The 13,463-nt window shown below is 30.5% G+C and overlaps 1 protein-coding gene across 1 annotated transcript; it reads right to left on the bottom strand.

Annotated features, from left to right (window-relative positions):
* Nucleotides 1-2,989: 2,989 nt before the first annotated feature.
* LOC124367720 lies at nucleotides 2,990-5,770 on the bottom strand. The gene is made up of 2 exons (XM_046824797.1): nucleotides 4,397-5,770; nucleotides 2,990-4,101 (listed from the first exon to the last, which is right to left on the bottom strand). Exons 1-2 carry the CDS (start codon nucleotides 5,458-5,460, stop codon nucleotides 3,381-3,383), a joined length of 1,785 nt encoding a protein of 594 aa, XP_046680753.1. The 5' UTR covers nucleotides 5,461-5,770; the 3' UTR covers nucleotides 2,990-3,380.
* Nucleotides 5,771-13,463: the final 7,693 nt, after the last annotated feature.

Genomic DNA, 13,463 nt, shown 5'->3' with positions numbered 1-13,463 from the left:
ATCATATAATTCCTTACAATAACAGTCTTTTCTATTCTCTTCTTGACACTTTGTACATTTCTTTTGAGACTCCATTTATATAGAACAAATTATTACACGATGAAAATGTTAAACTCTTGAATTATGATATTTTGTTTGTAAATGTTTTTGATAATTATTTAACCATTTTATAGTTCTTCCACATTCACATTGAGTATCTTCATAATATAATCTATGGTGATTCTTCTTTACACAATCTTTACAATATGAGTCTTTCTTATCTCTACTATAGTGATGACTATTAAACTCTGAAATTGTTTTAGTTTCTTTACATTTAAGACATTCTTTCTCTTCCAAAGTTAATTTTTCTATTTTATCATACAGCTCTTTATGATACTTCCTATAACAATCTTTACAATTATAAATAATTCCATCTTTTCTATTCTTATCTTTATAAAATTCTTCAAAACCTTTTAATTCTTTGCACATTGAACATTTCTTTTGGGCCTCCATTTATATAGAAAAAATCTTTGACTTTCTCAATTCATATTCATAAAACTTTCCGGTTATTTCTTCATTATTTAAATCTTTTATACTATAAGTTACAGGATCTGTGTTATTAATTTGATAAATCACAAAGATTTCTCTTGACCAATTGTTCTTATATTTGTTCGAAAATGTTGTTTTTTTACTAACAATTCTTACATGATCATTGACTTTAAATTTAGTTTTCGTGTGAATTTCTGGTGGAACATACTTAAAAACCGACTCTAATAACTCTTTTTCTGCATCTTTATCTACGTCTTTAGGCTTCATTTTGATTGTGCTATGAACAGTATCGTTATATTTCTTTACGATTTCTTGAAGAATATCGATCCATTTAAAGTTTTTATTAATCTCAAAAATTACTTTCATTCTCTCATTTTGAGTTCTGTTATATCTCTCTACAATACTTGATTTCTCTTCGTTTTCAGTATGATAAATCTTAATGTTGTATTTTCTCAAAACATCGTTAAATTCTTTATTTTTAAACTCTAAACCCTTATCTGTATGAAGTAGGTTTGGAGGTTTGTGATTGATCCTTATGGCATCTTTTACTATATCTTCGAAAGCTTTTGAAATATCCTTGCCGTTTTTTCTTTTGATAGCTCTTGACCAAGCATATTTTGAGAAAGTATCAATAACATTTAACATATACTTAAATCCATCATTTTGATCTGAATAGTTAGACATTATAACTAAATCTGCTGCCCATAAATCGTCAATTCCTAAAGTTATAATTTTTCTCTTTTTAAACTTTTTTCGTACTGGTGCATGAATTTCTCGAGCTTCAATCTCTATCTCATCTTTAGTCTTCAATTCTTGCTTAACAGGTTTTGGATTTGGATTCTTTATAAACTTACTCTTGTTTGTCTTACATTTTGAACATTTTGCTGCAATTCTATACAACCCGTTTTGAGTTTGAACGATTTTTGAATCTATATTTTTCGTTTTCTTTTTACACTTGTGACAGTGAATTAAATCATCTTCCATTTACATATCAAAGTTTCCAAGTTTATTTAATTCGTCTAATATATCAGATTTTGCTTCATTTTTATAGCCATACGGTACTGTATCGATCTTATTTTCTAGGACATTTCTCTTATCATCTTTAGCGTTCAGTGCCAGCTTGTTTATGGTGATGGTATACAAATCATGTTTATAGCTTTTGATTACTTTCATCTCCCTAAATTCTTCTTTATCTTCGAACAAACATCTCTTCAAGTTTTCGATATTTATTGTTTTATTTACAACGCTTCTCTTAATTCCTTTACATCTTACTGGATTTTTGTCTAGATATTTGTACGAGTACATCTTTGATCTCAATCCACAAAATTCTTCTAATATCTCGCCGTTCAATTCGTCTTTGAATTTCCCTATTACCTTCTTATTTTTAGTAGTGAAACATTCGTGATCTTTTGGATAGTCGCTCGTATCGAAATCATCTATATTTTCTTTAATAATTTTAAAGGGATCTCGTTTCAATTCTAGGAAATAACTGTCTGTATCCATGTAACACAGATTCAAATCTGGATCAAACTTCTTTAATTTGTTGTAATAAAACTCGTACATTAGCAATTTTGAGAGGTCGAGAACTGAAAATCCTATGTAAATCGGTTTGTTAAATTTAACCTTTTGTTTGTACATGTGACTCGCTATACAGTTGTCGTCAAAGATATTGAAACATTTGAAATTCGTTTTCTTAGCTTGTTTCATTGAAAATTCTTCGTTTCCTAGTTTAATATCACATCTATTTCTTACATTTTCCATCGATTTTCCAAAAACCGAGTTGTTCATAAGCTTATAAAAGTCCTTCTCAAAGTCACTTATAGCCTTGGTTCTCATACTAGTATTAAAATCGATATATTCTTTCATGAAAGGTTTCTGATCAAACGCAATAACCCTATTCACATGTTTTAAAATCATACCTTGTTCTAGATAGAATTTCAAATTTCTAGAATGAACAACATATTCTGTTTTGTTTAAAAGAGTTGTGCAAAGTTTGTTGTTATAATGTTCTGGAGCAAGAGGTAAATCTTTGTGATGTTCATGCAAATTTGTTGGATATTCAAGATCAACTTCTAAAATATATCCATAATCTTCGTCGCCAGTGAGTTCCAAAATTGTTTCTTTCCATTCTGCTGTTGTATACGTTTTAGGATCCATCCACTTGATTTCGTTATATGGTAAATTTTGCATAAGTCCATACCCATAAAGGTTGTTTGCATCGACGTACAACAAATAGTTTTCGGGCTTTGTCTTATCAAAATCTTTTAAATATTTGTTATTTGCTTTCACATATCGTTTAATACATTGAGAAATGCCTCCGCGAATACCTTTTTCGATCATCAAATACATATTATAATCACTAATTAATTGTAATTCTATCTTCGTTAATTTTAACATAGCATCCCATGCAAGACTGGGAGCTGTTAGATAGTGTGCTGGATCAAGTTTATGGGGAGGCGGAATCCCTATCTCCGTAATGCTAACTTTATGTTCCTTTTCTCAAAATCTATTAGGCCTATCATTCTGTAATTTTTACCAGTTATTTATTTGGTTTTCATACATAACCTGAGTTATTTTCATGTACTTTAATCAAGTCTTAGCCTAGATATGATTTTTTTTCTACCTGTATAAAAAATATTTTTATATTTTATCAGTTTTATTTTTTTTCTTATAAGTTATTCAACTTAAGACCTTAAAAAAAACTCAGCTTGTATAGAACAATAATATATATTTTGAGTAAAAATTTCAACTCTGTATCTATAGTGGTTCCTGAAAAAAGGAACATTACAACTAAAAAAATACAAACTTGCGGAAAACGGCAATTAAATGAAAATATTTGTTATTTTGACTACCTAAAACATTCCAGCATCATATGAAGTGGCTGCTTCTTCATCTTCTTCAAGTTTTCTCTTCCTTAACTTTTCTAGTCTTCTTGACTGTCTCAAAAACCCTGAGATAGCTTGATCGGCTCTGCGGATGCGTTCGCTGTCCAAAAACTTCATGGCACGAATAGTATTATAACTTGGTTCAAGTCCCAATGACTTTAACACTCGACACTTAGTTATGTTACCATCATTGTAGCTGGCCACAGCTTCAAAGACACCAAATTCTAAAGTTTGTAATGTAACAAAATTGTTCTTAGGAATTCTGGTCCATATAACGCTGTTGACACTCTCGTTCACATTTTGTGTCTTGCCATGTGTACATTTTTTTAATAAATTTGGATCAATCAATGCTTTGAATATGGGCTTGATTGCTTGCATTATAGGCTCTGGTAAATTGTTCTTGTGCTCATACATTTTGCCCTCAGCCTTGGCCTTGTTGTACTTACACCAAGATTTCTCACCTTGCGGGCACAATCGGTGCTCGGGTTTTTCATCAGAAGATCCTGTGTGGCAATAAATAGCCCATATGGCTTGTCGCATATCTTGAACAGTTTTATTCTCTCTTATGGCTTTGCCGTAGTATGACTGTATCTGGTCAATTTTTTTATCTGTTAGGCGATTCTTTCCTCCCAAAGACTTTCCATCGTCGAGCTTCTGTTTTTTCAAATCCTGCTTCAGTCTGCGCAATCTAGCACCCATTCTCTTACATTTTGCCCTCAGCCTTGGCCTTGTTGTACTTACACCAAGATTTCTCACCTTGCGGGCACAATCGGTGCTCGGGTTTTTCATCAGAAGATCCTGTGTGGCAATAAATAGCCCATATGGCTTGTCGCATATCTTGAACAGTTTTATTCTCTCTTATGGCTTTGCCGTAGTATGACTGTATCTGGTCAATTTTTTTATCTGTTAGGCGATTCTTTCCTCCCAAAGACTTTCCATCGTCGAGCTTCTGTTTTTTCAAATCCTGCTTCAGTCTGCGCAATCTAGCACCCATTCTCTTACTAACGTGGTTTATACACTCTAATTTTTTAATTTCAGTATTTCCATAGGGTTTTAATGCAACAATGCTTTCAAAGCTACTACTGTCTCCATCACCTAGGTAACTAACATATCTTACTTTATACTTTTCTTCAGACCTCAGAAAAATTTGTCTTATACCGGCACCCTCCATGCTGCCGCTCGAGCCTTTATGGTTTGCGTAACAGTAGGCATCATGATTTTGCTTGTCCACACAAATACAGTATTTAGACACCACTGCCACATCCATAACTTTACCACTATCAATGCTAGTACATGTTACCACTCCGTTAAGAGACTGGTGGCCTCTACGCTGCCATGTACCATCAAAACCAGCTGATATGTCTCGGGGTTCCAATATAACATCAGGTACATTACGCTTCTCTTCTTCAATCATCACTTCATTTTCTTGCACAGCCTCTTCTACAGCGTTTTTCATAGAGTCAAATGCAGCTATTTTACATTTGTTATGTAGTATGGTAATGTATGGAGAAAACTTTGTTGGAGGTTGAGGAAGGTTGAGAATTCCGCACAAAGCTTGACCAGCAAGTAATCCCTTTCCGATGCATCGTAAGCCATACACTAACCTAATATTTACATCACAGTATGTTTTATTTACATCAGGAACTTTAACTTCCTTAGTGTTACTGAATTTTACAACAAAATCACAATGTAAACAATGCAGAATCAATGTAGAGGCCAAACCAACACAGTTTTCAGAACGAATTTGTAAACCGTATTGTTTACAATTTTTACAAATAGTATTTTGCAGTAATATATCTGACAAAATACTTAGATCAATTAGTTCATTCTTATAACTATTGTCAATGTCATACTTATCATATTCAGAAAAGTCAATCTTCTTTGAAGAGCTTGATACCTTGTAAGGCTTGCAAGTTTCAGGCAAGTTAGGCCTAGGTTGTGGAGTTTCAGCACTTTCTGTTGCATTATTAGAATTTACCACTTTCTTCTTCCCACGACCACCAATACCTTTTCTACTTTTGGTAATCTTACCAATAGCTCGCGGCATTATACTTATAAAATATATCTAATTCCAACCTGAATTATCAAAAGTAAACAATAACACACACTCACACCAATAATCTTGACAAAAGGTTATGATATGTTTGATTCAATTCAATTCAATTTGACAGCTGTGAGTCAGTTCAGACACATTACTTATGCAGTGTAGCCAACATATGGACAAGAAATAGCAAACAAAAGAAAGACTGGTTGTATAAATACAAGTGTGACAGCGCGAAATATTGTAATGTAAAACTTTTCTAGGTATGCATATTTGTTTCAGATTTTTTTCAAATGGATAACATATTTTAATAGCAATGTGTTATATATCAAATTGTTCAGAAATAAATTCTCTTCAAAATAAAATAATAAAAAAAAAATTTTTTTTTATTAAATTTTTACCTTACCGCCTCCCCTTATAGCAATTCAAACAAATATTCCTAAAAATTTCAAAGATATCAGCGAGCAATAGAACATCTTGAATGTTATAGAGATCGGAGTAATTTCCTAGATTTTTTACTTTTAATTTGTTCCATACATTTAAGTAGTGTTGAAAATCTTTCTCAGATATGCTCTCGTCTGTCAAAAGTGAATAGAAATCTTGAATTCTCAATTCTTCTGTGTAATCAAGTTTTTCAATACTGTCGATAAATTCGTAAGGAAATATGCCTTTTCCAGATAGAATTTTAAAGATTTCTTCTTCGTTATTTGGTTGTCTATCTAGAATTGCGTTCAGACCATCTTGTATAAAATGATTTGTATGTTTGAAATCATCTTTTTTGAGGTTTTTAGCTAACTTTTCTATAGACGATGCCATAAATCTGAACGTATCTACGAAAGAAAACTTGATGAACTTTCTTGGTTTATCATCTTCAAACTCATACCCATATCCTGAATTTACTGAATAATTTATGTATTTTTCATCGGTGTTTGCGATCAAATCAACATTACCATACTGTTTTGCCAACTCTTTTATGTACAAATGAGTATCATAATTTGACATATTGTGACAGAAAACTGGAATATTTTGAGGAAATTTGAGATTCAGATTACAAGATAAATGAGCAGCACCTCGAAATTTGCCGGTTAAATGACAATGATCTCGTACTTTTTTTCTTGTTTGATTATCAAAACCCTCACATTCACAAATATGACAAAGACTGGAATTTTGGTACGCTAATTCTTCTTCTTCGGTCAATTTCATAGGTTTTTTGTTCTTAGAATTATACTTTTTAGCTATGTATTTTGATATTTTATTGAGCTCTTCAAACAATTTTGCAGGAACATTAGGCAAATCGTCTTCATTTTCGGCTCGATAACATATCGGTTTATACATGCGATTCGTCACATTTGACACTAAATATAGAGTAAAACCATAAGGAATGTGCTTCTGAATCTTGGTTGTAATCGATCTTTGTGGATTGTTCTTGCATGTCGGAATTTTTTCTAATATGCTTTCAAAATCCATATAAATAACGTACGGATGGCTAAACTTCTTTTGATAATTAATAAATTTAGTTGTTTGGCCTGGAAAGGGCATAATTGGCTTACAAACTTCGTGTTGCTTGCAAATTTCTAAATGATCTGTTAAATCTCCAGATTTGTAGAAATGGCTTAAACATCTTCTGCATAGAAATTTTTTATTTTTACACTTAGATAACTGAGAAAATACAAGTTTGTTTAAATCTGTTATCAAAACATAATGAGATTTTTCATCTTGTTTTACATACAATAAATTGATTTCTAATTTGGCGTCATAAACTTCTGAAATTTGCAACGGAACAATATTGAGTTTTTTCATCAAAACTATAGACATTTACAGACATTTTCGGATAATTATACTTTGATTTACTGCTTCGTTTTTCAAATAATTGTATATCTTTTAAAGACATAGGATAGTCGAACCCAGAAAATATCTCGTCATTTACAAATTTTTCATATTGTTTTACACGTTCAGGATGAAATTTTGATTTTTCAATTGCACATCGGATAGAGTAAATAAAGCAATAGTCATCTTCATTTTTGATATTTACACAAGCTTTCTTTACCTTGATCTCTTGTGGTAAATCGATATATGATCCTGCGTTCATAAATTCGTGTTTATTAAGGCTCAAAACTAATTGTTTACAGCGTTTTAATGTCCATCCAGAACCTCGATTTGGATGATTTGTCTGTTCTCGATGTGTTAATTTATTAAATTGTTTAGAAAAAAACGATAAAACTAAGTCTGAAATGATCGAAGAAATTGACAAAACTCTTAATGAGAAACCTGAAAATATCATTGATGTAGAAGTTTTATCCTCAATACACGGTCTATTTAAGCAATACATTTTAACAAATTTGAACGACAATTTCATGTCAATTTACAAATATCTTTCTATTTTGCGCCCAGAAATTAAAAGTTTAATCGAAAAATTTCAAGAAACTGTGAAAAATAGTAAAGGATATCTCTCTTTAGAATGCGAATACGAACGAACTTTAGTGAACGGTGAAACACAAACTTGTCCAATGTACTTTACTATAAAAGCAGACGAGATCTTTGATGTAAACGACTTTATTTCTAAACAATTTAATAAATTAACACATCGAGAACAGACAAATCATCCAAATCGAGGTTCTGGATGGACATTAAAACGCTGTAAACAATTAGTTTTGAGCCTTAATAAACACGAATTTATGAACGCAGGATCATATATCGATTTACCACAAGAGATCAAGGTAAAGAAAGCTTGTGTAAATATCAAAAATGAAGATGACTATTGCTTTATTTACTCTATCCGATGTGCAATTGAAAAATCAAAATTTCATCCTGAACGTGTAAAACAATATGAAAAATTTGTAAATGACGAGATATTTTCTGGGTTCGACTATCCTATGTCTTTAAAAGATATACAATTATTTGAAAAACGAAGCAGTAAAGCAAAGTATAATTATCCGAAAATGTCTGTAAATGTCTATAGTTTTGATGAAAAACTCAATATTGTTCCGTTGCAAATTTCAGAAGTTTATGACGCCAAATTAGAAATCAATTTATTGTATGTAAAACAAGATGAAAAATCTCATTATGTTTTGATAACAGATTTAAACAAACTTGTATTTTCTCAGTTATCTAAGTGTAAAAATAAAAAATTTCTATGCAGAAGATGTTTAAGCCATTTCTACAAATCTGGAGATTTAACAGATCATTTAGAAATTTGCAAGCAACACGAAGTTTGTAAGCCAATTATGCCCTTTCCAGGCCAAACAACTAAATTTATTAATTATCAAAAGAAGTTTAGCCATCCGTACGTTATTTATATGGATTTTGAAAGCATATTAGAAAAAATTCCGACATGCAAGAACAATCCACAAAGATCGATTACAACCAAGATTCAGAAGCACATTCCTTATGGTTTTACTCTATATTTAGTGTCAAATGTGACGAATCGCATGTATAAACCGATATGTTATCGAGCCGAAAATGAAGACGATTTGCCTAATGTTCCTGCAAAATTGTTTGAAGAGCTCAATAAAATATCAAAATACATAGCTAAAAAGTATAATTCTAAGAACAGAAAACCTATGAAATTGACCGAAGAAGAAGAATTAGCGTACCAAAATTCCAGTCTTTGTCATATTTGTGAATGTGAGGGTTTTGATAATCAAACAAGAAAAAAAGTACGAGATCATTGTCATTTAACCGGCAAATTTCGAGGTGCTGCTCCTTTATCTTGTAATCTGAATCTCAAATTTCCTCAAAATATTCCAGTTTTCTGTCACAATATGTCAAATTATGATACTCATTTGTACATAAAAGAGTTGGCAAAACAGTATGGTAATGTTGATTTGATCGCAAACACCGATGAAAAAATACATAAATTATTCAGTAAATTCAGGATATGGGTATGAGTTTGAAGATGATAAACCAAGAAAGTTCATCAAGTTTTCTTTCGTAGATACGTTCAGATTTATGGCATCGTCTATAGAAAAGTTAGCTAAAAACCTCAAAAAAGATGATTTCAAACATACAAATCATTTTATACAAGATGGTCTGAACGCAATTCTAGATAGACAACCAAATGACGAAGAAGAAATCTTTAAAATTCTATCTGGAAAAGGCATATTTCCTTACGAATTTATCGACAGTATTGAAAAACTTGATTACACAGAAGAATTGAGAATTCAAGATTTCTATTCACTTTTTACAGACGAGAGCATATCTGAGAAAGATTTTCAACACTACTTAAATGTATGGAAAAAATTAAAAGTAAAAAAATCTAGGAAATTACTCCGATCTCTATAACATTCAAGATGTTCTATTGCTCGCTGATATCTTTGAAAATTTTAGGAATATTTGTTTGAATTGCTATAAACTTGATCCAGCACACTATCTAACAGCTCCCAGTCTTGCATGGGATGCTATGTTAAAATTAACGAAGATAGAATTACAATTAATTAGTGATTATAATATGTATTTGATGATCGAAAAAGGTATTCGCGGAGGCATTTCTCAATGTATTAAACGATATGTGAAAGCAAATAACAAATATTTAAAAGATTTTGATAAGACAAAGCCCGAAAACTATTTGTTGTACGTCGATGCAAACAACCTTTATGGGTATGGACTTATGCAAAATTTACCATATAACGAAATCAAGTGGATGGATCCTAAAACGTATACAACAGCAGAATGGAAAGAAACAATTTTGGAACTCACTGGCGACGAAGATTATGGATATATTTTAGAAGTTGATCTTGAATATCCAACAAATTTGCATGAACATCACAAAGATTTACCTCTTGCTCCAGAACATTATAACAACAAACTTTGCACAACTCTTTTAAACAAAACAGAATATGTTGTTCATTCTAGAAATTTGAAATTCTATCTAGAACAAGGTATGATTTTAAAACATGTGAATAGGGTTATTGCGTTTGATCAGAAACCTTTCATGAAAGAATATATCGATTTTAATACTAGTATGAGAACCAAGGCTATAAGTGACTTTGAGAAGGACTTTTATAAGCTTATGAACAACTCGGTTTTTGGAAAATCGATGGAAAATGTAAGAAATAGATGTGATATTAAACTAGGAAAACGAAGAATTTTCAATGAAACAAGCTAAGAAAACGAATTTCAAATGTTTTCAATATCTTTGACGACAACTGTTATAGCGAGTCACATGTACAAACAAAAGGTTAAATTTAACAAACCGATTTACATAGGATTTTCAGTTCTCGACCTCTCAAAATTGCTAATGTACGAGTTTTATTACAACAAATTAAAGAAGTTTGATCCAGATTTGAATCTGTGTTACATGGATACAGACAGTTATTTCCTAGAATTGAAACGAGATCCCTTTAAAATTATTAAAGAAAATATAGATGATTTCGATACGAGCGACTATCCAAAAGATCACGAATGTTTCACTACTAAAAATAAGAAGGTAATAGGGAAATTCAAAGATGAATTGAACGGCGAGATATTAGAAGAATTTTGTGGATTGAGATCAAAGATGTACTCGTACAAATATCTAGACAAAAATCCAGTAAGATGTAAAGGAATTAAGAGAAGCGTTGTAAATAAAACAATAAATATCGAAAACTTGAAGAGATGTTTGTTCGAAGATAAAGAAGAATTTAGGGAGATGACAGTAATCAAAAGCTATAAACATGATTTGTATACCATCACCATAAACAAGCTGGCACTGAACGCTAAAGATGATAAGAGAAATGTCCTAGAAAATAAGATCGATACAGTACCGTATGGCTATAAAAATGAAGCAAAATCTGATATATTAGACGAATTAAATAAACTTGGAAACTTTGATATGTAAATGGAAGATGATTTAATTCACTGTCACAAGTGTAAAAAGAAAACGAAAAATATAGATTCAAAAATCGTTCAAACTCAAAACGGGTTGTATAGAATTGCAGCAAAATGTTCAAAATGTAAGACAAACAAGAGTAAGTTTATAAAGAATCCAAATCCAAAACCTGTTAAGCAAGAATTGAAGACTAAAGATGAGATAGAGATTGAAGCTCGAGAAATTCATGCACCAGTACGAAAAAAGTTTAAAAAGAGAAAAATTATAACTTTAGGAATTGACGATTTATGGGCAGCAGATTTAGTTATAATGTCTAACTATTCAGATCAAAATGATGGATTTAAGTATATGTTAAATGTTATTGATACTTTCTCAAAATATGCTTGGTCAAGAGCTATCAAAAGAAAAAACGGCAAGGATATTTCAAAAGCTTTCGAAGATATAGTAAAAGATGCCATAAGGATCAATCACAAACCTCCAAACCTACTTCATACAGATAAGGGTTTAGAGTTTAAAAATAAAGAATTTTAACGATGTTTTGAGAAAATACAACATTAAGATTTATCATACTGAAAACGAAGAGAAATCAAGTATTGTAGAGAGATATAACAGAACTCAAAATGAGAGAATGAAAGTAATTTTTGAGATTAATAAAAACTTTAAATGGATCGATATTCTACAAGAAATCGTAAAGAAATATAACGATACTGTTCATAGCACAATCAAAATGAAGCCTAAAGACGTAGATAAAGATGCAGAAAAAGAGTTATTAGAGTCGGTTTTTAAGTAAGTTCCACCAGAAATTCACACGAAAACTAAATTTAAAGTCAATGATCATGTAAGAATTGTTAGTAAAAATACAACATTTTCGAACAAATATAAGAACAATTGGTCAAGAGAAATCTTTGTGATTTATCAAATTAATAACACAGATCCTGTAACTTATAGTATAAAAGATTTAAATAATGAAGAAATAACCGGAAAGTTTTATGAATATGAATTGAGAAAGTCAAAGATTTTTTCTATATAAATGGAGGCCCAAAAGAAATGTTCAATGTGCAAAGAATTAAAAGGTTTTGAAGAATTTTATAAAGATAAGAATAGAAAAGATGGAATTATTTATAATTGTAAAGATTGTTATAGGAAGTATCATAAAGAGCTGTATGATAAAATAGAAAAATTAACTTTGGGAAGAGAAAGAATGTCTTAAATGTAAAGAAACTAAAAAAAATTTCAGAGTTTAATAGTCATCACTATAGTAGAGATAAGAAAGACTCATATTGTAAAGATTGTGTAAAGAAGAATCACCATAGATTATATTATGAAGATACTCAATGTGAATGTGGAAGAACTATAAAATGGTTAAATAATTATCAAAAACATTTACAAACAAAATATCATAATTCAAGAGTTTAACATTTTCATCGTGTAATAATTTGTTCTATATAAATGGAGTCTCAAAAGAAATGTACAAAGTGTCAAGAAGAGAATAGAAAAGACTGTTATTGTAAGGAATTATATGATAAAATGAACAAATTAACTTTAGAAGAGAAAAAGTGTTACTTTTGTAAAGAAATTAAAAATATTTCTGAATTTAATAACTGGCAGTATAGTAAAGATAGAAAAGATGCTTTTTGCAAAGATTGTGCTAAAAAAATTTTCAGCGAAAGTTATAAAAACGAAATGCCTTGTGAATATGAAAAAAGAATTCTACAATGGTTACCTAGTTATGCTAAACATTTACAAACAAAAATATCATAATTCGAGAGTTTAATAAAATGTAGTAACATTTTCATCGTGTAATTTAGATATTCTATAAATCAGTCGAGATTCTGCCATATTTGTAGTAAAATGATTTCCGTTGTATAAAATATTCAAAGATTCTTTCATTTGGTTGTAGAGATTGATAGAATTTGGTTCGTCATCAATGAACAAAATCTCTAATTCAGGATAATTTATTTTTAGATGTTTTAATCGGTTTGGTATTTCTCGTTTCTGAGCTCTGATAACGTAATAAGGATATTCCCACATGTGATTCTTCTTAATTAACACAAAAACATGGTGTTTTTTTCTTATCAAAATCTTTACAAACAAGGTCTGGTTTCATCAAGTCAATTTTTACACTTTGTTTTGCGATTATTTCCGTTTTGATTTCATCTTTAATTTGCAAGTGTTTTTACTTCATCCTCTAAATATTTAATCT

The sequence above is a fragment of the Homalodisca vitripennis genome, chromosome 8, assembly GCF_021130785.1.
Source record: "Homalodisca vitripennis isolate AUS2020 chromosome 8, UT_GWSS_2.1, whole genome shotgun sequence".
In the NCBI taxonomy this organism is placed as follows: domain Eukaryota; kingdom Metazoa; phylum Arthropoda; class Insecta; order Hemiptera; family Cicadellidae; genus Homalodisca; species Homalodisca vitripennis.
This window is presented reverse-complemented; position numbering and strand designations above follow the sequence as displayed.